Source organism: Opisthorchis viverrini (assembly GCF_000715545.1).
Source record: "Opisthorchis viverrini unplaced genomic scaffold opera_v5_286, whole genome shotgun sequence".
Taxonomy (NCBI): domain Eukaryota; kingdom Metazoa; phylum Platyhelminthes; class Trematoda; order Opisthorchiida; family Opisthorchiidae; genus Opisthorchis; species Opisthorchis viverrini.
The window spans coordinates 203,764-230,918 of NW_008751933.1; the positions used below are offsets into that span (position 1 = coordinate 203,764).

A 27,155-nucleotide genomic window follows, 5' to 3' on the forward strand; every position below is an offset into this window, starting at 1 on the left:
TCTATCTTTCTAGGCGATAATTTGTGAATGCTCGGGTACGCATTTGTACCAAACGCTAAACTGTACTACCACTTCACAGTATAACTTTGTTTTATGTTTTACCACCTCCGCACATTTGGTTTTCAATCCCTTCTTTTTAGCCCTGCAGATGCCATATATTTTTCCCATACTTACATAGATGTTAATGCCATTCAAACTACAGGGTCGGAAGTTTAGTGCTTTCTTCGTATCTTCTCGCAATTCACTTAGCTTGAGCATAGTGTACTTTAGAAGCCATGGATCTTGATGCATCACATCTGTTCTAATCAGAACTTTATCATGAAATACGTGGTCATACGTGGCTATCGATCTTTGTTAATAAGTTCATGAGATTTGTAGTTCATTTCATTACGGAAATCTATTGATACTATTCATTTTGCCATACTAAGGGCACGGACAAATTCAGCCCTTACTAGCCATGGATATGACAATTAAATTTGCGTTTGTGCAGCAACAACCTGAAAGAGTCGATTAGAAAGGTAGCAGAATCGATTGCCGCTCTTGAAATCTCCGTTTAATTTTGTAACGGGCATATTTGCTGAACTTATTTAAAACTTTATTTCTTTGGCTTCAGAGTTGGGAAACGAGGCAAGTCAGGGGTTATGGCCCATGGGAGGTACTTGTCTGGGTGGCTACCAACGAGAGTGCCACATTTGACGCGTCGGTTTTGAAAAAGAGGGTGGTTAAAGTTGGGCGATACGGCGACGGATGCGTGTCCTTTTTGCCTTGCACAAATGTGCCATTGATACCGGGGACAGAATACATGTAAGTTTTTTTGAACACATTGAATTTCATATTTGGGTATGCAGTCATACTCAAGAGCGGATAACTAGTAGCAAATCATACGTCCAATTAGAATCTAACGCACTCATCTGGAATATTTCTGCATAGCAATATAGTCCAGAATGAGACCGTGCGAACTAGCTGCATTTGCTGCCTGTTGGAATAACCAACCTTGTTACCACCAAGTTTGTGCGGCTAGGTAACACCTTATTCTATCTGGAAAATGCTACATGACCGCTAGCTACAGTACGACTTTAATGGTGACTACTACGGGTGGGGCATGCGAGTAGTATGTGGATTTCTGGTAAATCATTCTCGCTTCTAAAGTAAGGTTCTCCCCCATGGGATCTGTTACGCAAACGGCAAAAATATTTTAAAACGCTCTCTTACAGTTGCATGATAGTCAATTATTATCCACAAAAGTTGAAGAAGATGAGTGGAAATGTTCAGTTTTTGAAAATACGGTGCATATGAGTCGCTTATATTCCTTTCAAAAGTTTGCGACTATTTGGTTAAAGTTCGCTAATTAACGACTCTACGGCGAAAGGTTTTATTCCTTACATTTGATGCCGTGATGAGGATAGGGATAGGGACCACGTGGTCACAGCTTTTTGAGAATGGGGATGTGCGGACCTTCCTGGAGGATTCCGAGGATGTTGCAGAAGTGGCTATAGTGAAGGCCGACCGGGGTAAGTTGGTGGCGCTATTGAACTTCTTCAGAAGTCGGACGAAGGCAGCCAGATGGGCCCTCGATATATCGACTGTGTCTCCGCTAAGGAAGTTCTTACAAGGAAGTTGGACACACCAGCCAACCGCAAGGAGGCTATGAGTTGGTTCAAGACAGCCAGGATGGCACCTGGATCTGACCGACACTGATCTTCGCCGGCCTGCAGCAGTCTTTGGATCGCGCTTTGTCGGGAATGGATCGAGTAGCGCGCCGCCGGTTGCTGTCTGACCAGTTCATTGAAGGAGTGCCGCGCGCGCCTGATGCCCAGTTGCGGTAAGCGAGAGCGACTGGCCAATTGCGTGTGGAGGACCTGGTGCATCTGGAACGGGAATTATCCGAGGCATCACTGACCGCGTTGAAGCCGCGGGAGAACAGTGATGGTTCTACTGTGGATGAGCTGCAGACCAAAGTGGACCAACTCTCGGAAAAGCTTGCATCCATAAAGACGGAATCGTGGAGGTGCGCTTGAAAGAGCCGGTGCCACAAGTGCGGAAGGCCTGGTCAGTTGAAGAGTCAATGCCCCCTTATCCGAACACCTGTATACAATAAAGATTCGGATTACTTCTCTTTTACCGGGTGGGTTGCGATTAGCGCAGTCACACAGGCCACCATTCAAGCTGTTATCGAGATAGACGAGAAGAGGGAGCTGTGTATCATTGTTACAAGAGCAGGCACATGGCTGAGGCAGAGAAGGAACCAAGATGAACGCAGAGTGTGCGCAGTAAACGTGAGGACAGTGGGGGAATATTAACTGAAGGTTGATTGATTGTCAATGCACTCGATACGCCTAGGTGACCAATTCATGTAGCATGCGTTCCAAATCAGCCCAGCCATAGAACAAACAATATTCGGGGCAGATTTCCTCAAGAGTGCAGATTCCGTTGTTTACCTAAAGCAGAGAAGGCTGGTGACAAGGTATGGTGCAATCAAGCTTGAAGGTTACTCAGGCGCTGTCGTGAGTGAGCTGCATGTCCGAAGGCCTCCGTTTTGTAACGTGCGGTCAGTACAGCCAGTGGTCACGGAATATTCCGAACTGCTCATGGGCAATGAGAATCCTGGCTTCTGCCCCTGGAGCGAACACGGAATTCCTCACTCGCCAGAACGTTTCGACCTTAGGGCCCTTGTCCGCTGCCACTCCATCTACGGGAGGAGGTCCTTAGAAAAATTCAAGAGGCGTTATAAATGGCATAATCGAACAAGTCAATAATTTGTACAATTCCCTGTTGTGCTTGTAAGGAAGTTGAACGGAAAACACAGGTTTTGCGTGGAGTTCCGGCGGTTGAATGAACTGGCCGTAAATCGGGTTGTAGCTATGCCTTCAGTTGCGAAGATTTTCAAATCTCTCCAGCAGTTCAGATATTCCACGGTGTTCGACTTGCGTTCTGGGTACTGGCGGCTATCCATAAGGGCGGTGGACTGGGAGAAAACGGCTGGGGATACACAATATCAATTGAAATGGGTGCCATTCGGTTTGTCCGGCGCTTAATGCTCCGTTTAGCGAAGGGACCCAGAACGTTGCCGCGTACTGAGTCGATGTCATTGTGTACAGCTATTCGGAACCAGAGCACGCAGTTCACTTAAAGGCTGTATTGAAGCAGATCCGGATGCTTGGCCTGCGGATAACTGAAGCCAAAATACAGCTCGCTCGACGTTCGGTGACACTGCTCGGGCATAAACTGGGTCAGGGAGAAATTAGCCCACTGCCCGAAAAATTGACAAAGATCGAGGATTGTGCTGCTTCCAATTCAAAGCGGTCTCTACAGCAGTTTCTTGGACGAGCGGCATACTGCAGCCGGTTGGTTGAAGATTTCAAGAGGATTGCTGCCCCACTGTCGGACTTGTTCGGGCCAAATGGGAAATTTGAATTGACCGCAGAAGCACATGAAGATTTTGAGCGTGTCAAAGCGCGGATGTCGGATCAGCAACTGACCCTCAAACTGCCTAGGGTTGGAGAAATGTTCACTGTTGAAATGGACACCAGTGATCGCGCGATCGGCGCAGTCCTAAAGCAGAGGGATGGAGTTATCGAATATGCCGGTCGTGTCCTGGCTAACGCTGAACAGAAGTACTCCACCATTGAGAAAGATTGTTTAGTGATCGTCTGGGTCCTGGTTACGTGGAGGCCACATCTGCTTGGACAAAGATTTCATATCGAAACCGATCACAAACCCCTGGAGTGGATCAGTTCACCAGAGATCCTCGCGGGAAGCTCGTGCGCTGGGCACTCCGGTTGCGAGAGTACGACTTCACGATCCAGCGCGTGCCAGGGAAGGAGAACCAATTGGTTGATTGGCTGTCAAGACCAGAGGCTGGAGATGAGGTCGCCAGGATCATGATTGGTGTCTATGGCCTAGTTGTCGAACTGGTTCCCAGAATGCAAGTGCAATGGCTGGATTCCGTCATATGGAAGATTGCGGCCACCCTGTTGGATGGAATGTGTATTGAGAACGGAGAGGGAGACAGGGAATTGAAAACGCTCCGGAGACACTATGATCGGCTGAGTCTGAATGAAGCTGGTATAATTCCCTGGAACGCCTCTGAGTCGGATGTTGTGCTGCCCGTAATACCTCGCGTCTTGGGACGGAATCTCATTGTTGAATGCTATGAGATGGCACTACAGGGTGCACCCAGACGTGCGACTTACTTCGGCAGAGGTTATACTGGCCCGGGATGAGAAGTGAGGTGATGGATTATGTTGTGTCCTGTAAGCGGTGCCAGCTAATGAAAGGGGATAAGACAGGGGTAACCCATTCCATGGCACCTATTCCTGTCCCAGAAATTGACGAGTTGTGGTCAGTTGACGTCATGGGCCTCTTTCCGGTGACGACCCGCGGGAACCAGTACATCGTGATAATGACAGAACACCTATCGCGTTGGATTGAGACGGCGACGTGCCTAATCAGCGGGTGACGACGATCAGCGGAGTGGGGATGCATCACATCGTGACCAACCATGAGGTGCCAAGATGATCCTTACTGATCAGTGGCCTTGCTTTGACAGCGAAGAGTTCAGGATTTGCTTACAGAAGCTGACGGCATCAGACGGCTAAGGACAGCACCATACCACCCGCAAACAGATTGTTTAACCTAACGTAACAACCGAACGATCAACGAAGTGCTGGTGGCCCAAGTATGTGAGTGGGGAGTGAAACTGACGACGATGCTGCTAGTACACCGCACCCCAACACAGGCGACCATGTGCAAGTCCTTGCCCATACTGATGAATAATCGACAACCGTGCTTTTTAGTTGATCGGGAAATAGGGTTGTGATCGGCAAAACGCTTGTCTCTTAAGGAGATAGGAGAGGCAAGAAGGGAAGCTCGAGAAAAACTGGCCGCCCTTCAGGAAAGGACTAGAGGGAAAACGGCGAGTAGAAAGGTACGACCACTCCCTAAAAGCGCAGAGGTCGAGCGAACGTATCATCAGAATGGTGGAAGAAGTAAAAATTTTGTCGCTGAACAGTCGATGGCAAGTTCCAGTTGTCGAGTGGACCAGCTGCTAGCGCCGATCTAACGGAGGTAAATGGAAATCCGTGACATGCGAGCGATCTTTAAAGGGAAAGGTTTGAACGGTGGACACAAATGGTGAGGCACGCTAGTGGAATGTTTTTTCCCACGTAACACCGCCTCATGTCTAACGGAAGGTACAACTCCGTTGGTCTTATTACGGAAGCTGCGGAAACGCTTTGCAATCTTCGTTTAGAATAGCGTGCTAGTCAGTGAATATCCGGGAAGAATTGGAGAAGACATGTGAAAATGTTCATTCATTAAAAATAAGGTGCATATGAGATGTTTCCTCTTTCTCTTGCAACAGTCTGTAACCGCTTAATAAACAACTCTCAGGTAAAGGGCTTTCATATTTATATCTCGATCACCCTTACCAGCATTCTATGACTGTAACTCGCATTAAATGGACTGAAGGTAAACGGTTTATGACGTAAGCATTATTTCCTCTTCTTCACCTTTACAGTCGTGTAACAGAGATATCTGTACCGACACATAACTTGTCCTCTCCGGACTCTTAACTTATGCAGTATTTCCGAAGCCAGAATCACAAGCCAGATGCGTGCGGTGAGACACAAATCTTAGGAATGGCTTTGAAACTGCACTAATTCTTTCACCGAATGACTTAGGTCTCCTAGAGCACATGTCTACTGTGCTATGCAAGGCACACGCAAATACTTGCCTTTTACAATGAGCGCTCTTGCACTCCTTACTGAAAGTGAACTCATTATCACCCTCGTATGTGTCACTTGCTTTTGATTTATAATCGATAGCCCATAATCTCATGCTCAAACTGGTCACTATCTTATAATTCCTTTCACCGATGACTTCGGTCTCCTAGAGCACATGTCTACTGTGCTATGCAAGGCACACGCAAATACTTGCCTTTTACAATGAGCGCTCTTGCACTCCTTACTGAAAGTGAACTCATTATCACCCTCGTATGTGTCACTTGCTTTTGATTTATAATCGATAGCCCATAATCTCATGCTCAAACTGGTCACTATCTTACATCTGTTCCATCTGTAACGGTAACCCAACTGAAAAAACGTCCATTTGGATTCTAACACTTGTCCCGTTCACCTTATTGAGTTTTACGCAGCTAACGTTGAGTTGTGCAAACATAATGTCAACCCCTGTAAGGAGATCCTCACAAAAGAACCACGCCATTCAGAAACCGATTTGTGAAATTAACTCTACTGCTTGAACTGAAACATTTAATCACCAAAAGCAGGCGTCACAGTACGAATGAACCAAGATGTCTGTAAATATTTACAAGAAAACGTTTGCCATGGAGGCTACCACGAGCACTTCTAAACTAGAAGGAACTAATTTGACCAGGCCCAGCCCGGATAGCCCATACTTTATCAAAAGCAGTATGCCGAAGGTCGCTTGTCAAAAACACAAAACGGATTGAGGATAGTCGAGCCTGGACAGAATGATGCAATGTAAGAAAATTGAACACACACTGGCACCCATACAGCCCCCTACTTTCTGCATAGATTTAATGGCAACCTTTGTTCCGGGCCATCCGAATTTGAGGCTGTTATCGAGGCTATAATATGCAGTCCAGAAATGCAGTGCTCGCTGTAAGTACGGTGCTTGTTTCGCAGTTTCACCATGGCGTACAAAACGCTCGTAGTTATTGACAGTCTAAGCGATATTGTGCACTCGATAGGTACAGAAGTGTGGTAACTTGGAAATGAGAATGAAGGGAAAATAAAATGAGCAATGACCACCCATTGCCGAACATATATGTCAGTATTCAGAGTAGGCAGATATGGAAAGAGACCTCAGGAGAATAACCGAGCTGGATTTGCTGGCGAACCCACCAGAAAAGTACACTTTGTAACTTTTGTAACTTTTGTAATCCTCGCGCAACAAAACAATTTTCACGACATATTCTGCCACACACTGTTTGGGCCAAATGTCGCTGCCGTATTGACCCACGATGAAAGTAACTGACCAAACAATATTTTGGCAACACTTATTTTTTCCATTTATACGACAACTTTTCAGTGTCCAGCTGAAACTCTACACAGAAAACGTGGCTGTATCAAGCACGGTGCAAATCATCAAAACGAAGAATGACAGTATGTTGAAGATCCTTGAATTTTGATTACCTGTTGCTCACTAATTGGACTATACGTTTTCAAACATGCGCCCGACTCTTCAGCAGTACTCTTATGTGGTAGGCAATAAAAAACACGGTACGATAGCTCTCTGAATCGGTGATTGTGCCGAATATAAGTAAGTTTTGATGGTCAGAAGCATACTCAACCCGGCACTGAGGACGTTACCTTGATTAGTGATGAAAAGCCATAGATTCCAAGTAAACGGGCTAACAAAACGATTCCCGAAACGAATCCAAAATCAGAGTCTACTTTCCATTTATGCTCACTAGCACATCTCTAACGTTTCTCTTTTTCGTACTGTCTTTGGAAAAATTACAAATGACCTAATAGAACGTTTATAAATGTGATGACATATAAATGTATTTTTTATTCAGCAACATAGATTTTTGAAGTCTTACCGACCAACAAGAACTAGATTGGGAGTGCCGTTATTCCATACAAACATGGAAAACTGGAGTTCATTCGAAGGATTCCAAACATGGCTGAAAAAGAGTAGCATTCCAGAATGGAAATACTCTGTGCTCAGCACTGAGGCAATTGAAGGATCGCCTCCTGGCGAACAGAACGAGGGACTGTGCCCATAAAATGAAGTGTAACGATTGACCTAAGGTCAAGGAACTGCACACCACACACACTTGAGGAAAACAAACAGGCCACCAATGGAAATACTCTGTGCTCAGCACTGAGGCAATTGAAGGATCGCCTCCTGGCGAACAGAACGAGGGACTATGCCCATAAAATGAAGTGTAACGATTGACCTAAGGTCAAGGAACTGCACACCACACACACTTGAGGAAAACAAACAGGCCACCAAGGGACACAGACGAATATCGAACAGTACTGAAAGTCTCGGCACCGAGGGAACATGCACTGGACAAGGGCCGCAGAATAGAGTTTGACGATTTGAGTCGAGGACTACGGTCCCCACCACAGAGGCTGATCACCGATGCGGCGGAAATTGTCAAGCATCCCAGTGTAGAAAAAGACAGAAGGCGAAGAACTGACAAGCGAACTGTCTTGGAGAACGGTGGGCGATGGAGAGCGGTCTTGGATCAGTCGAGTTTATACTTGGTGGTATGCTGTTATCAGGAAGAGTTATCAATGCAATTAGCCCCTGATCTGAACTGCAGTTACACTCACCCACCTTCTCCCGTTGATTCAGACAAGTCGTTGTAGAACACACAAGCCCACACAGGCCCAAAACATACCAGTGGCGACCAGAGGGATTAAGTAATTGAAGTGCATTCAAGTGGAAGACTGAGAACTAAATTCGTACAAAGTATTCTTAAACTCCCTGAATCCAATAACCGCAAAATTTAGACAACCACAAAGACAAGCAAGTCCCTTTAATTGGCATTCAACTGTGATCTAGTGTGCGAATCGGAAAAGATCTTATTGATCGGTTCACCGTTTGTCTAAAAAAAGGCTAAATTCATGACCTGATCACTTGGCCTGATGAAGATTTTTTCTCCAATATCGAAACAGAGACCAGTTAAAAACTACAAGCAGCTCACCAAGGCCTTCTGAAACGATGAATTCTAAATCAATTCCAGTTAGATGAAATCTTACTAAGCTCACGTATTTACAGATGGAAACTTTGCATGGGACAATGCTACACAGATATGACCTAATTAGATGTCCAGAAAACCGCGAACATTATCAGATGCTGAAATCAGTCAGTAGTATTTTCATCATGAAGAAAATAAAGATTTTGGAAATATTCACTTGAGCTACCGTAAGACAAATCATTTTTCAGAAGCATTTTTTTGAAGGTCAGTTGAATATAAATCAGATCAAATAATTATTTTTTTCTCTTTATAAATTTTGTAGTATTACTGCTGGTGATCCTCCTCTGCTACGTGACAACTGTTACATCTGCTGCCATCGCTGTCCTGTTTGCAGTCCACTGTCCATCCCGTATTATGGATGGGCAAAAAAATTCATCTACGCTTCTTGATAATGATGGTCACAAAGCGCTGTCATCGGGGCCGTGTAACTCATCCGGTGTTTCCAGAACGTAGGTGATAGTTTACGATCTCGATAGGTTGTGCCCTATTTTATTTTCCAGCTAATTATTCACGTCCATCAGTGTTTGTTCAGTTGGTGAAGATGGGTGACCTCCCATCACAGCTAGTACTTTTCTCTGTCAGCATCAGTAAAACAAATAGTTATTCTGCAGACCAAGGTGGAGTGGTGTTGGCGATACTCATCTTTTCTGGGCTGCGCCTTCACCAGCTTGAGAAATCACCAAAAGGTTTGGTATCAGAACTTAAAATATGAAATCCTCTGAAACAAGCCCACCTGAGTATAAACAATTGGCTTTAACGACATCTAGAAATTTTGTCTTGACTTACGTGAAAAGCAGAAAATTTGGTCAATATTGATCATGGATACTTTCTTCCAAATCGACCCTATCTGAACAAGCTGGTATCCTGAGTTTTGTGACCGTATACACCAAAACATGCTTTCAAATTATTAGGTCCGCTGCAACATTTGTTTTTTTGGGAAATCAAGCAAAACTGTAATGAGTTTCTTTGGAATTCAATATGGGATGTTTTTAAGCGCATAGAGTCATAAATAACCGCGTAGGAAACTCTCGAGGAATTTTTTGAGGTCTAGTTATTTAACTTTTGCGTTTTTGAAACAGACAGCACAATGTAACTCATTCACAATGTTGATTGTTATGTACCGGCTGTCAAGCGACTGGAGAAAACATCCTACTAATTTACGTAAACTAACGCAACGCTGATTTTTGTCCTTTAGTTTCAGTGAACTCCTCTGTGATTACCCGACTTGATTCTTATCAGTAGGCGCAATCCTGAGAAAGCATCTACAAACTACTTATTTACCTAAACTACTCATCTCTCATGTCCATCTGGAAGCGGCACATCAGCCACTGTGTCTTCAATTCATCACAAGTTATTTTTGGATTTCAAAAACAGATCACAAAAGGGACTTAAGAAGGGATATAAGACAGCGCAATCTCATGCATCAAGAAGTAATTAATAGATTTTCCACTGTTAGCATAATTTTGGAGTTCAAATAACAATGAGTCGTGGCTTGTATCAACCATGTGTCTTTCATGTATAGTCTTTGGGCGTCTAACATTAATCCATTACCGGTGATTTGAGGTCCGTAATATATTTTTAACAAACGCAAAAGTCTCTAATTAAAGGAAAGTTAAACCAAACCACTTCAGTTATTTTGAGAGCATAAAGCATTAGATTAATACATGAATAAATTCAACCATGTGCAGGTATTAGCATGCATATAGCGTCAACTTTACGTGTAGTACTCCACCGCGTGAAAAGATCAAATTATTCTTAATCAAAATTCTTGACTAAATTGATTGAAACAAAAACGAAATCTTCTAGTATGCAACTATGCCCCAATGGCGTCGATAGAAACCATGTTTTTCAATTGAATTATGCAGAGGTGAATAGTGACCATGTTTGCTTTAGGAAAGCATGATTAAGATATGGTAATTAGTTGTTTACGTAGTGAAGTACAATGGCGGTTCCCTAAAAATTAATTAAGTCTGACTCCACCGTGACAGGTGAATAATCTTTTTGCCCTTTACTACTTCAAACATTGGTCATATTACAACCAGATGGAGCGATAATTGTCTCCGGGGATGTAGGTTTTGGCCTTGGGGTATTCAGTGTACTGAAATATTTTATATTGATCAAAAAATTGTTTATACGATCAATGAAGACGATTGGACAATTGGAGACCATCGTAAAAAAAAGAGATTAGGGTTTTGTTTGCAAATGAATGAAAAAATCCTTAACTTATAGTTCGATGTTAATTTGTGTAAGTAGACTTTTGAGAAACCACACGCAAGTTGTGGGCTGCGAAAAAGATTTCAGCAACCTTCTAAGTAGTATTGCTACAGAATAAAACTATTATCAAATTAATTTCAGAAACAGTCGGCTTATTTTCATGTGACTTTATGGCCGGTAAAATTTGCGAACGTTTGTAACAGGCTTCCGAAATTTCGGTGATTCAGAGGAGATCCATAGTTATCTCAAAGCTCACTGCTTCTTGGCAAGTTGCTCCAAGCATTTGGTTTTGGGTGGGCAAAACTTGGAAAAGAGAACAATTTGTTGTCACCTACTGGAAGGAGTCACAAAGCAGATTAAAAAGGTGGTCGTAGCCCGATGTAGTTACTGAAACCTGTGGGCAGACCTGATAGTTTCCAAGCGACGAGTTTGGGGGTTAGGCGGGAAATGAGAGAAATAGGGTCATTATTAGGTGTTTGATAGACGCATGATTAATTTACGACCAGGTGCGTTGATGTGAACTTAGATCAGCAAACAGTGCTCCGTGGAACGCCCTACCAAGGGTAGTTACTGTCCTCTACACACTGGTTTCACAGTTGGATTTATAGGTTGTGTATGCTATAACTGATTCGCTTATGTGAATTTCACTCCCATTGTACGGGAGCCAGGATAACACATAATACGTCTGTTTCAATGATGAATCACTCGTCCGATTGTTAGCCTCCGACATAATGCTTGCTACCTGACTCGTGAAGTTTTAATTTCCCTTTATTTAATTCGCCACTATCTCAGTTTTGTCTTCTCCAAAAACTCTCCCAACAAATCTATGGAGATAGAAATCATTGCATGCAGTGCAGAGACCAAAACGTTCAAAAATAAGACTGACAAGTTCGTCTCGAGATATTTACCGTTATACCACGAGGGGAAAATAATTTAAGACTTGGTTAAGGGAGAAACGACCCAAAAAGGTCCCTCACAAACGTAGTAGGATCAACATAAATGTTAAAATAAACAATCAAATATTACTCGAATACTTAACTAGAGTTGCTGGCATACGATCTTCATTAGAACAGTTAAATCCAGCAAATTGAATTAGATGTGAGTACCAGGTGGTTAATCTAAATAGTAAATACACCTCCAATTCCATTCCGAGGACCCCAATTCATTCAAGCATCTATTATCGGACGTTAACCAATCAGAGACCTGTTTAACAACTGTTAACCCCAAAACGCTGCGATTCGTCAAATTGCCATGAACCAATCTGAAGAAGAGTGATTGATATCACAGCCTATTGTTGGTTTTTGAGGAAATAGAAGTTAGTGGCACGGTGAATTTGATTCGTTTACGGGATGGCTAGTGTAAAAACGCGTGCAAATGATCTGCACTGACTAAACACTTATCTACGGTTGTTCTTATAACCGCTCAATGGGTTTCCGAAAAGAGTCGAAAGACCGATATAGTAATTTAGTTTTTGCCGACATTTACGCATGAGAGTCCAAATGTTTATTTTCTGGAATACGGACATTTTAATGCGGTATCCGGCTATGAATCGTCACCGGGTGATAAAGACAAGCTTCAGAACTTGGTTATCCAACAAATGTCTGTTCTCATAATATAATTGAATGCCATCTGGGAGCCAACAGAAAGAAGTAAAACGATACTCTACATATCGGAAAATAACTGGTCTGGCGAAACTAAGACTTGCTTAAGGGAGAAACGACCCAAAAAAGGTCCCTCACAAACGTAGTCGGACCAATATAAATGCTAAGCTAAAATAAACACTCAAGTATTACTCGAATACTCAAATTGAGTTGCTGGCAAACGATCTTCATTAGAACAGTTAATTCCAGCAAGTTAAATTAGATGTGAGTACCAGGTGGTTAATCGAAATAGTCAATACATCTCAGATTCCATTCCGAGGACCCCAATTCATTCAAGCATCTATTATCGGACGTTAACCAATCATGCACCTGTTTAACAACTGTTAACCCAAAAGCGCTACGATTCGTCAAACTGGCATGAACCAATCTGAAGAAGAGTGATTGATATAACGGCCTATCGTCGGTTTCTGAGGAAATAAAAGTTGGTGGCACCGTGAATTTGATTCGTTTAAGGGATGGCTAGTGTAAAAACGCGTGCAAATGATCTGCACTGACTAAACACTTATCTACGGTTGGTCTTCTAACCGCTCAATGGGTTTCCGAAAAGAGTCGAAAGACCGATATAGTAATTTAGATTTTACCGACATTTACGCATGAGAGTCCAAATGTTTATTTTCTGGAATACGGACATTTTAATGCGGTATCCGGCTATGAATCGTCACCGGGTGGTAGAGACAAGCTTCAGAACTTGGTTATCCAACAAATGTCTGTTCTCATAATATAATTGAATGCCATCTGGGAGCGAACAGAAAGAAGTAAAACGATACTCTACATATCGGAAAATAACTGGTCTGGCGAAACCCTCAGAAAACGCTTTGAGATGAACAATACAATTCACATTTAGACTAAGGACTGAATCCTCTGAAGCCGACTGATAAGGGCTTAGAGCTGTGAATGATGAACAGTTGTTTCAATGGCTCGTATCTACTAAACGAAATGTGGTTTATGCACCTAAGTCACCATTGTTCCCTAGTATCAACCAATTTAGACTCCATGATTGCCTATGAATTTACAAAATCCTCCATCTGTTTGGCCTGTTTACTAAACGTGACGGCGATTTTAGAGAAACAAGCACAAAACAGCAACCGAGAAACGACCCACCCTGTTTCGAGGGCAATTCTCGACATCTATGGTCGCATTTTCTTTGGGTTGTGAATGGTCGTGAGCCAGAAGTTATGTTCATCATTAGGACTTTGAATTTGTCCTATGTGATTGACAATAAAAATGTGAGATATTTCGTGTTTTAAAACCTGGAAGATGTATTCTCATTTTTGCAACCGTTCTGCTTTGCACGAAACATGGTTATTCACCGCAGGAAGAGTTCTGTGCGAGGACCGGTCGAAGTGAGTCAAGTGGCATCCTACTTGGAGGAATGTTTACATCCAAAAAGTCCCATGCTTGCAGAACAGCTTACAGTAAGTTCGTTTTTTTTTCTTTCTCATATACACCCACCTTGAGCATATCACTGTTGTTTTGTGGTCACTTTAAGGCTCGTACTTCCTATCGTTTCACGTGACATGACGCACTCTTCTTAAACTCAGCAGCAGCATGGTTTCCAAAGAGGCTTTAAAGTGAAAACACCTCATAAGTATTACGGCTGACATAGATGAAAGTCAAAACAGGCTGGCATAGAACGACAGCAGTCCTACACCAATGGCTTTTCATAACTGAGCGAAAAACCCTGGCGTGTTAGGGTAAACTACTATTTTCGGCACAGAGCTGATTTCACGGGCACCTTTTGCGAATTTCAAGTGTCAAACCGAATAAAAGGGGTTATGAAGCGCAATATACGCTTGATTGTACTTCATGAATCTGTTGCATGCTTCAGTAAGCTGCAATGATGTGTGCAACTGAACTTTACAACATTTATTTTGACGCTATGTAGAAGACAATAAGGTGCAAACGGGCTTTAAGAACTTAACATTTGTTACCAAAAGCAAAAATTTAACCTCAGGAAATGTTTTTTGGTCAAACAAACTACCAGCGTATGAGGGATCCCTTCGTGATATTCTCAGTAAACGATGACGAGAAACACTTCAATGGAACAGACTTTCCAAGAGAAGAATTCACTTTGAGCGCAATAATTTATAAATAAAATTTATGTTCTTGTGAATATTTCGTCCTATGGATGAAGGCAATCTATACTGAAAAGCCGACAAGTACTTTACAGCTGTTTCATCCTTACTGAGAAACTCTGGACTGTCTCGAACTTGATTAGTAGTTTGGATACTTAGCCGTTCGGTCACGAGCGGCTGATCAGATGTGTGATTAACTCGCGCTCAGACAGGATACAGCGTCACTCATCCCTCAGCCACGGGATCCACATCACACGGTTTCACCTATTGACTGGCTCCTCGGGCAACAACTTCTGCTACTGATGGTTCCCAAGGAGGATGAAACAGCTGTACAGTACAACTCGGCTTTTCAGCATGGATTAACTTCACATACAGGATGAAATCTCCGCAAAAACCCAAATCTCCTCACACTATCAAAAATTTATTTTCATTTGCAATACTATGGTTTAGCCTCCTCTAAGAGCGGGACAAGTAGATTCCCCACAAAATAAAACTGTCTTAGTGAATGCCCATGATTGCTTCTCTCTTCGTGGAATCACCGTGCCCATAAAATTTTGAAGGGTTGGCAATTCTAGTCTGTGGCCATTATAAATATTTTCCACAGATACCGCCCTTAGCTAGTAACAGATATGATTGCTCAAATATCCTCTCATCATTTTGATGTGTCGCTTCCAGCATATGCGGCAACAACGGAGTAACATGGAGCAAACCCGGGGACTCACGAACAACATCGCTCGTCTTCCAGAAAATCTCCCGCTGAATCGCCAGGCGGATGCAGTTCCGTGTAAGTGTTCTAATTGATTGCCTCTCTTTTTTTGCCAACCTATAGTTTCGGGGCGTTTGTGTGAGCACCTGTTCAGCTGATTTAGCCTACAGTATTTGAAAACCATAGTCTTTTTCAGCAGGTTTATATTGACATCGCTTTGCACCAGTCGGCGAGCACATCAAACATTCGCTTCTTATCGTTGTTTTTCCCATCGTTTCCTAATTTAAATGAACTGTCGTATCAATCATATATACTACCGACAGGTGCTTTTGCTCTGACTGTTTATCACGTTTGGTAGATAACCCCTATATGTTCTCAAAATCTCCGTACAATAAGATTCCCAGCAACACTGCTAAGATGTCAGTCTTCATTAGGTATCGGATGCCACAACCAAAGATGACCAATCGTACTCAGCAGCAGGGAATCCAAAGGTGGATGTGTTCGTCATCATCAGCTTTTAAAATTGACCAATTAATTGGCGCACAGTGTTCCTGGATGCCACAGTTTCGTTCACCAATGATGTAGGAAAGCGTGGACTACGAACAATTCGAGTAAAGGAACATACGGCAACTTAAATTGGGCTGGTCACTGGTTTGACAGGAAGGTTTTTCAAGTTTACATAAAACTCGGAATCCTCATCAACCCCAGTCATATATTAGTCGGCAAAAGCTCCCTCATGTTTTATTTATTCACTAGGCGTCGGATTTATTGTTGAAGCTATGATTACTGGTTCTTGTGAACCACGTGAATATATACGCTACAAATCTTGCGACCAGTGAAGGTGGCCGGTATTGCAATGCGCTTTTTATGTTATCCCAGAGAACTCATTTATTATCATTGTCAGTAGCACAAAACTATCACACACCTTGCGAACACTTCAGCCAGAGCAATATCTAAAGGATTATCCACTTCTAATCTGAAACCTATCGAGTGTAAGAAATTCCAGTTGAAACACATGTAGATTGATACGTGCAAAGTGGGATCGAAAAAGCTAGAAAAGGGGAATGAGAAACAAATGCTACTCCATAGGTTGTCACGGAAAAGGTCATATGCATAAAAATCTTGAAAACTGATTCCTGCATATTGCAGGACGGTGACTAATCACGTTCAGATTAGATCAGCTGTTTACCGACTGAAAACTACCTTCAGCTATCTGTCTGCAAATTGTCTCCTGTTTTTCCAATACTGTACAACATTCGTTGTATGTGATTGTGCATAGTTATATCAAACTTGGCAATTTCGCCGGGATAGGAGAAAGGCTGTCCAATCTAAAGAAATGTGAACGTGAGTTCAACATATCTTGCAGTTACCTCGATCCAACTGACAAATGTCCAGCAGCTTTCCAAATTCCACTGCGCTACCTGAAAGGGAGATATTCACAGGCAGACAATCGATCAAAATGACCAGAGTGGTTACCATGATGTCCTTCGTGGCGTCTAGCGCATTTGTACTGTTTGGGCTTGACGAACGAGGTGTCCCTAGGATGCGCTTGTGACCTCGCATATTGGATGTCCGAACGGCTGAAAAGACTTCCTGCGGACAATCGACAACAGTGAAGGAAGTCCTTTGCTTCTTGAGTTTATTGTAAACTCGATGGAATCGTTCTACCAAGAATGGATGAGGACTGTTCAAATCAGGGTGAAAAGAATAGCATATGACTGTTGGAAGTATGGCATCAGCGGAGATGCACCGCATAGCCATCACGATGAAATTATTGTTGCGTATCACTCAAGTGCAGGATCGATTCGACACAGCTTTGTATTGAGAGTACTCGATGAACCACCATCTCTCTGAACCCCGCATTCAGTAAGAAAACGTTCCTGGACAGAAATATTCATCACAGTCTGAGTTCTGAATCTGTTCCGTTTCGTTTCGATTCCGCTTACGATTTTTTTCAATTTCAGAACATTAAAACTTATTCGGAAGAGGCCGGATAGAGAGAATCGACACATATAATATCATGCAGGCACTCTAACAATAATTCCATGGAAATATTATGCATATATTCGTACATGCAGTTACCAGATTGTGGTAGGGTGGAAATCATAGTCGTCCTGCGTCACTGGAGATACCAAGTAAAAGCACATCTGGAATGTGCGCATATACGCAATAGTAAACATTGTTTTGGCTCATATTTCTGCAACAAGGGAGAAAATTAGAGTGAAAACGTCTCGTAGACTTGTTCTCATAAAGTCACAAGTGTCCCATGATGACGTCCGATAATTCTACAACAGTATTTAGTTTGCTTTAAGAAAATGTATTCCAAAACCTTCCACGGTGGAACCATTCTCCACAAAAACTGAGTTTTCCTAAGCTTGGAGCAAATAAATGACGTCAAAAACCGAAGGTTTTTAACTATGTGCAAAACACATCATTGGACCATGTTTTGCCTGTAAAGTTGCCTCTTTTGTATTGCGTATCTTTCAGTGCACAAATTCGGTCGACCGTTTTTGGTCACTGGTGCATTTTATTCGGTTAAGATTCTGTGCACTTTTAATTGTGCTGTACGGCGCCAGACTGCGCTCATGCTGACAATACATATAGGTTCCTGAGTCCCCCTGATAAGACCCTTAGACCATTTTCAGATTTTCCTTAAGTTTGTGTTACAGCAAAGATACCTTTGGTTAGGATTCCTCTCTTTTTACTCTTTGTTACTCTTTTTACGCTCTACTCGTTTTACTCTCTTTCATGAGTTATAAACTCCTAATCAAGCAATTTTGCCCATTATCGTTCTCCACCTTCTTATTTAGATGATCAGAACTTAGTTCTGTTAAGAAGCGGATATGAACATGTTGGGGTAAGCATAAAATTCGTCTCCGAATTCCGAACACACATTAACTTGCCTTATTGGAGGAAAGAAAATAAATCACTGCGTGAATTCAATAACAACACTGTGGCGGAATATCATACAGCTATACACCAGGATTCTCTCATAATTTTGCCGCGTTCATAAGAAATTTTAGGGTTTTTTGCCAAGTGACTAAGATCGTCTGTTAGTGTACGCGTATCACACATAAATTTGCGCAAAAGAACAACACACCTTATAATGTGAGAAGTCCAAGAGAGGTAAAGAAACTCTTACAAAGATTTTCACCTTACCGTAGAATGTGCCATTTGCCTTATAGCATCCCTGTGAAACAGTACCTCTTTACCGGTGGATACTACTGATGAAGCATGCAAGTATTATGTGGTTATCTCATAAGTCCGGATTCTCTCATAATTTTGCCGCGTTCATAAGAAATTTCAGGGTTTCTGCCAAGTCACTAAGATCGTCTGTTAGTGTACGCGTATCACACATAAATTTGCGCAAAAGAACAACACACCTTATAATGTGAGAAGTCCAAGAGAGGTAAAGAAACTCTTACAAAGATTTTCACCTTACCGTAGAATGTGCCATTTGCCTTATAGCATCCCTGTGAAACAGTACCTCTTTACCGGTGGATACTACTGCCCACATTGAACAAGCCCTCTTAAACTTCCAAACATTTATTCGAAGAATTCGTAGAACAATAAGTTAAATTAACCTTCATTTGACGAGCTGTATTATTTATTTAAATTAATCCTTAGAGGTGTATTCACTTACTGTTACCGTGTAAATGACCGTTGCGTTTTTTAGGTATTGTAGAATACGTACGTAGAGTGACCCAACTGCTACCAGTATCCGCACCAATCGCTCTAAAAATGCCATGCCGTTGGAGTAAAGCCTAGGATCATCGGTGATGTCATCACTGTTCATTAGCTATCTGCGCGTATTACAATTTTGCACCATATGAAAGAACCTATGATGAACATGTATGCAAATTTGGCTACCTGCCTGCAGTCATCTAAATGTTCGTTGATATCCTTGTACAATCACTTACAAATTGCTCAATTTGCTGCAAAGCCTTCCAACTGACTGTACCGAGCAAAAGCAGCTGCAGGCTTTATTTATAATGATAGTCCAGAAAATTCAGCGTCTTCTCCTGAAATAACACTGCTCATATGTTTAAGGAAAACCAGCCGACAGCCACTAACAACCGATTGTATGCTAGCAACTACTTAGAAAATACACTCATTTCCATGCTAATTTGGTTTCAAGGGAGTACACCTGGAACCCATCTGAATCTCTCCCTTTTATGGTGTGTTTAAGCAACTGAATGAAGCGGCCTGGTGCGTCAGCTTTCTGAGCTTAATTATTGATTCTAGCTGTATTAGAGGATCTCGCACGTGGATGTAGTGCCACAGCAAATGGAATTTGAAATCTTGAATCACATCTGACAAATGAAGGCAACTAAAACCGGGCGGTATACAAAGGCCCCCGGCAATGACAGATGAGTTTGGTGCATTGTATCACCCTCCTGGCTTATGCCCTGATTTCCAGAAATTTGACAGAAACTGGACTAAAACACTTTGCGGAAAGAGGCCAAAACGAGATTTCTCTAAAGCAAATACTCATGGTTTAAGAAACCTAACTTGCTTCAACAACAGTTTGCTGTATTCCTTTTACCAAAAGGCTATATGGACATCGAGTTGGTAACTCGAAGTATTTTGTGCACTCTGATAAAACGAAGGCTATGAAGTTAACTCCTCATCTCCGGGTTCGCAATCAGCATGCACGACTACCAACTCAGTCAAACTTTCTTGTTCAAATTTTCATCATCTGGGTCCGTACCGGAATAATTCACAAGAAACTATTGCCAAAACTAATAGGAAGACAATTCTTGATCAGCCGACTTGCTAACAGTTGAACTAATGGCCAACGCCATGCGTTTGAGACATCGATCTCCGAAGGAAACTCCAACAAGGCGCCCCTAATTACGGAACTTTGTGTCACAACACAATTTCGTGTATTCTTTCCGTTTTTCTGAACAGATTGGTAAATACATCAACGCCAGCATCATCCACGCCATCCAGCCATGTAACGATCCCTATTGGCCACCTGCACTTGACGAAAGTCGTATTGATTACATTGCGACACAAGCTCCACTGGTTTCGACAGTCGGTGACTTTTGGGAGATGGTGATTCAACTTCGTGCAAACACTATCGTAATGCTAGCGCCGTAAGTAAATGAACTCTTTCGAGTGTATTCGTATTGCTTTATACTATATGCCAATTATCAAAGTGAGTTTTTCAGAATGTACTAGTTTCTGGTAAAACATATTTAATTAAATGCTAGCTCTAAATTTTGTCAACCAATTAAGATTACGGACATACAAACAAATTCAAATTGTACCAGCCTTTTCTCTAATGACTTCCTGAGAGAAATGACGCCTCAGATACCTACAAAATCACTTCCAATGAGCCTTAACTCACTTAACAAAAGTTGTAGCTTATTGGCAGAAACAGACACTAAGATTTACTACTTTACACCTAAGAATCAGTGTAAACAAATTTGACCGCACTTATTTGCTGGAATCCCGGCTGTTTGGACTGTAATGACAAGGGCCTACACATCGCAAAAGCCGTTAGCTCCACAGAGATGCATCATACAGATTTCAGGGCAAGCTCCTCGTTGCAGTTCCGTTTTACTTCTCTGAATAGTTGACAATACACTTTGACATCGGATTTCTAAAAATGTTCCAGACCCAGACCAATGCTTTTCAGTATAGACAGGTGCCACGTATCACGAAATGCTTAGGAACGAATACGCATTTGGAAAGTATCAGAAAGGTCAGATACCTTAAAGCAACTTCAGAACGCCCGGAACCTACTGCTCCATCAAAAACTCAACAGGAAATCCGGCAAGCATCCAGGTCAGTCAATAGTTTAATCAATTCAGCAAAAGCTGGTGAGTGTTCTTGCGCGCCACAGAAGCACGACCGAATGTGATCTGCGTTCAGGCATTTCATAGAGGCATGATCGATGTTGATGGGTGTTCATTAACGCCTATCAGACAGCCTGGATCAATGTCGGAAAGTCCCCTTTAAATAGCGTGTGGCCGTTGTAACTTTTGCTTTCGCACTCGCACGTATTCACTCACTTGTTCGGAAATAAAGCTGCTGTGTTCCCTTCTGTGAGTCTTTTCTCTCCAACATCAGTCACTGGAGCGGGTCAGCAGCAGATACCACAGATTGACGAATCAGCAGATATAACAGAAAGGCAGCCGAAATTTTCAACGGGTATCTTGACTAATAACGATCTAGTGAAATACGGTATACAGCCCCCATTTCCTTTTTTAAATGTAGATGGAAGGGACAAAGGAGTAATGCATTTTTGGAGCTCTGGATATGGCGCAAAGCTAATGACAGGATGGGTTTTAATTCAAGCCTGAGTTCGGCACCGCAATGCTCGACCTCACATTTCGTGGTTCCTTCGGGTGGCATAATATCTATGCATCGAAATGGCGTCAGAGCTGAATGCCCCATATTTTGATCACCATTGTTCAGTGTTTATAATATGCAACCAAAATAGTTACTTCGTACTAAGTCGACCAACGGCAAATAGTTTAAATTTCCGCACCAACGTCCCTGAGAATATTTTCCCATTTGCGTTTAACTTCAGACTATTTTGTTGAGATGGGCGGCCACATTGTGGCTTTGTTGAGTAAATTGTCTGTCCAATATCTGTTGAAACGATTAATGAACTCATGCATTTGTCATTACACACTAGCGCAGTGTTCTCAGTCTTTCGATTAATCTGAGAATTAGCAAACGTGTTGCCCTGAGAAGACCAACAAGCTTCCGTCTACATGAGCAAGCCGAGGACAAAAACAAACTGGTGACGTGTTTTCTTAGGAAGAAGACACTTCTTCCTCTAGTTGCAATCGCCTATGTATGGGTCACGAAACTTGTGATAAAAAAAGGCACTTGATTGTTGGAAATTTAAATTTCGTCAAGCAAAGCTCCATGGCACCACAGGTTGAAGAACATTATAAAGCAATAATGTGAACTAGTGGTAACTCGCACAATAACGTCCAAATTCTGAATGTCACCACACTGATAAGCAAGTGTATCTTATGGAAATATGTTTGGTCCATTCTTTCCTAATCCCCTACTCAGAGCATCTGGTGAGCGACTGTACGATTTTCTCCAGTACTGGCCCAGAAGCGTCGGTCACTGTCTGTTTTACAAGTGGGGAAAGCATCAACTGGCAGTGCGCTTGGAATCCGAAGACAAATATTCAGGTTATGTCCGCCGAAATATTAGGGTTATGTCAGTGAGTGATCTATCATGTACGGACTTCGAATTCGATGACACTAGGAAACGCTTTATAGTACAAACCTAATCAGAGACTCAAACCTATTTCAATCTTTTACATATTCTCTTCAAACCGGACATGAATGGCTGGAAATCAAAGACTGACAAGGCGTATTGTCCCTGAATCCAAGCTAATAGCAATTCACAGATTCGTTTCCATCGCAACAATCCAAATCAACTGCGGGCTCGGGGGCTTCTGATTCAAAGGACATTCACTCCGGTGATGGCTAGTCCGGTTGGTGTGGAGAAAACGACCAGTTAAAGAATCTCGATAGAATTTAGGTGTTTTATGCTTTCTTGATTGTCTGTGTCTCTCGCAGAAGAGCATTCTCTTTGTTCAGATTAACTTTCACAACGTTTACTGAGGAAAGTTTGATTACGTAGTTGCAATACGTTATATGGTGCAACGTTTGGTCCAAGATTTACAAGTGTCGGTTTTGGGGGCAGTTTCGTTTCTTTTCCAGAGCTAGTCAGTATGTAATTTCTGATTTGTTGTTTATCTGAGATAAACCAGTAGTTCAATTAAAAACATTTGGCGTATAGTCCTTTGAAGTATTTGTTTTGGAAGTCAGATCATGAACAGTGATTGTCCCAAAAGAGTCAAAGATTACTCGGCCAGGCAACCCAGGGAAATAGAAAAGCGGAAACGCATTTTTCAAATGTCGGCGTCTACAGGAACAGCAATGATTTGCTTGGGTACATCGCTGTGATGTCGGGCAGCTCAGTCAGACATCAATGCTGTATATTGCTAAGCGGCTTCGAGGGCGTACAAAGAGTTTGAGACCCTTTTGTTTGAAGAATGAGTAAACATTCTGTGACTGATTTTTTAAGGAATGAGTGCAAAAAAGTGCTCGAGAGTGTGAGTTTTTACAAACAGACGTGCAGTGAAGTTTAAGGGTGCTTTGCTCTGAACCACCTGTCTTTCTTAGTTCGCCTATCGAGATGGTGAATGCACCCCATAGGAGAGTGAACCAATTTCACTAGATAAGTCTAAGAACGGTCCGAGCAAAGCTATTGCATGTAATAATTTTGATGCAAACAGTTTGCTACAGGTAGCAAAGCAGTCCTTCAGGTGCAAACGGATGGATTTTCTTCAACAACTGATGACAAAATTACATGGGATTTTGTCTGGATTCTCCATAATCAAGTCTACATGGATTTTGCTTCCAAATCAGGATACTGATGTCGAAGACGATCATTTGTCCTTTGCATCACTCGTAAGAAACTGAGAAGTGATGAAAGTAGCCGACAGGCAGAGTAATCAAGGCCAAATACCTTACTTTTTGCACGAATATAAACGGTGTCACTGCAGTTTTCATCTACACTTGGAGAGAAAAACTAAATCCACTGGGAAAGTAGGTCGTAAACAAGTTTTTTCGGATTATCAAGATGGGTTTGGGATTGATCGTTATATATTCTTCCAGAAAATACCCGTTCTAACCACTACGTAAATGAGTACATTTATTAAAATCGATTTTTCCCGTAGTCCTCTGACGTGGAGAATCCGGTCAACGTGGTACATTTCCAGGTGAACAACTGGCACGAAAATGGTGCTCCAGTCGCTCAAGATTTTCGTTGCTTTTTAGCAGCTTATCGGATGGCCAAATATAAAATGACGGATAAAAATTCTCCGACGATTGTACATTGCATGTAAGGTTGAAGCACCTTTCAATTAGAGGAAATCAAATTCATATCTGACGTGCATTTTGTAGCGGTCACCTCAAAATGATTCATTTATGCGAAGATTAAAAACTGAGTAGGACTTCACGACCCGGATAATTGAAGTATCAATATTTTTGGGTCCCAAGAACAATATTTCTTGAAAGCTCAGATAATTATCTGTCATTAATCTGTTTGGTCATTTTTGAAACGCCATTTATAGAAAAACCATAGCAAAGCAACACGAACGCGAAAGAATATTCTTAAAGAGCATCTCAAAATATTATGAGACCCGGTATAATTAGATGTCAATGTATGGACAACAAATTTTGTTGTGTCATTCACTGTCAAAAGACCTGTCGAATAACCCAAGGTATCGTCATCGTACTGATAAACCTAATAACCCTAATACTTACGACTTCATGATTTTGCCTATTCAGTTAGATGAATCCAGTCTCCTGGTTCTTAACATTAAAGACAGGATATGCGCCGAAAGATTGTTTACGAAGACCAACCACTCTAGTTGGATCACGCTAAGAACTTTCATCGTGCCATGAAGCAGATATATCGAATTCCTTACTTGAGGAACACCACCATTGTGGATCAGCCATCTGACGTGAACCAATCCATGTTCAATGGAGATTTTATCCAATCAGTGAGAACGGTCTATGCTGAAAAGCCGTGAAACTTGTGTGAAGCCGTTTCGACCTTGCCAAGATTCACCAGCAGTGTGTGTCTAACGGAACTAGAGGAATTTCGAACCCGCAACATTTCGGCTGGCGGATAATCACAACCGTTTGAACACGAGTAAACGGTGTGAGTAATTCTCACTTAGACAGGAGATAGTATTGACCGCTGGCCTCACAGACCACTACTTGAAGATATAAATCTGGCTATAAATTGAAAAGCCGGTGAAAAACCTTGCTAGCTTGGACTTTCTATACTTTCCGTCGCTTGTAGTTCTTGAAACCCGAAACCCGAGTGATGATCGCGTTTTTCAACCGACCTAACCGAGGCAGCTTCACACCTGTCCACGACTCAAATAGTGTCTCCCCTGTTAAGGCATAAATTCTCTGCATGTAACGTGACATATAATTCAGCAAGAGACACATTAATGAGGCCACCTGTTGGGCTCTAACAGCTACATCACTGATTAAAAGTAGTTTTGGCAATGGTGTGTAATACAGATAAGTCGGGTGCTGTGCTTGTCACCTAGATGAGTGGACAAAATAAAGCTGCTGATAAAGGTTTTGATATACATCATTTTTTATGTTATCTGAAAGAGAACATCTCCATCAAGGTCGCTTTACTATTGGCCAAGTAGCAATTGAATGAGGTTAGATATGCCAAGATTAAATATGCCGCAAAACGCTTCGTAGGCTTTCCTCCTACGACCAACATTTTGCAAGTACAGGAATGAGCGTTTAGTAAACATTTGATTCTATCACGAAAAAAATCGACTTATCCCACCGCTATAACGTGAGCGATCAGAACTAAACGATCAGCGACTAAATTTCCACATTTTTATAAAAAATGTAGTCATATAGCTTTTGTTGGCCACAACTCCCATGGTTGGCTGCCCTTTTTCTGGAATTGGAAATGTGTGTTGAAGTAACGGGGATGCTTTCGTGCCAATAATAAGCAACTTTCGGACCGTATTGTATGTATTGTAATGAACCCACTTGCTTCATGTATTGGAACGAAATTATTAGAGCAACTAGCTTAATTTGGAACAGTTTACACCGGAGCTGGGGCCGCGGATTCCCATTCTCTGACCGTAAACCCATAACACTTTCTACAATTCGTCATTGAACTGGTTAGCATAAACAAATACCAACCCTCCTACGGCGACAGAACTTCCAAGCGTTTAAATCAATTTGGTTCCTGTGAACTGGTGCCCTTGTAAAGACAAATGTTTCATCTAGACCAAACACTAACCAGGTCTTTTTTTCAAACACTAGCTTCCTAGAAGCAAGGTTCGTTTAACACTAGCTAGGATTTGTTCCGACTAGATAGCTTAGGAATGCCAGGGCTCAATTTACTCTCACAAGAGGATCATCAGAATTGGACTTTGATAACTTAAATCACCATCTGTCATGGTGCAAAAAACAACACAGAAAACATGGACGCCCATGGGTTCAGTTGATGCAACAGAACAATATGGGTGTTATGCACTTGGTGCATACAATTCAGCAGAATTTCGCTCTATGAAAAGACCAACTGTTCGAAACGAGCAAAATTATTCCTTTCTGGGAAGAATTTACGCTTCGCAGGACCAGCCAAGAGTAGACTCCCCCAAGAATCGCCTCATCAAAGTACAGGAAAACGTGACTCCACTAAAAATCAGCATTATACTTCGCTGTTGATGGTGTTTCCAGACATTGTGGTGCCTTCTTGGGATTGATAGTGATCAGTTTTCTTAATTTATAATCAATCAACAGACTCTGTAATCTCTTCCAGGCATGTAATAGTTTTATTTCATATTATCTGTCTAGCAACGGGACCGGTCGTACGGGGACATTTATTGCCGCAGATATCCTGAAAAGTCACCTAGAAAGTGGTGCTGCCTACGTGGATATTTATGGCCTCTTGGAGCAACTGAGAGTTTGCCGAATGGATATGGTCCAGAAAACGGTGAGTTTTTAATAAAATAGTGGTCCAGCTGGATGCAGTACCAGCGATTCATTCGTACCGGGTATTATATATAACAGGTACAATAACTGTTCTAAATAATACTGACTTTGTAACCAAAGGTAGTGCATATATTTATCAACACTATCTTGCTGCGATTTTCAAGACCTCCACAACATCACCTGTGTTTTTATATTGCCACCTCTGTTTGATTAAGA

The 27,155-nt window shown here is 42.1% G+C and overlaps 1 protein-coding gene across 1 annotated transcript; it reads left to right on the top strand.

Moving 5' to 3' along the window:
• Positions 1 to 13,928: 13,928 nt before the first annotated feature.
• Positions 13,929 to 26,940, top strand: T265_14837 (hypothetical protein; the record flags this gene model as incomplete). The annotated part of the gene is made up of 5 exons (XM_009175493.1): positions 13,929 to 14,045; positions 20,323 to 20,510; positions 22,450 to 22,606; positions 24,134 to 24,297; positions 26,802 to 26,940. Coding segments are annotated over 5 exons (765 nt in total), but the record flags the coding sequence as incomplete, so codon positions are not given.
• Positions 26,941 to 27,155: the final 215 nt, after the last annotated feature.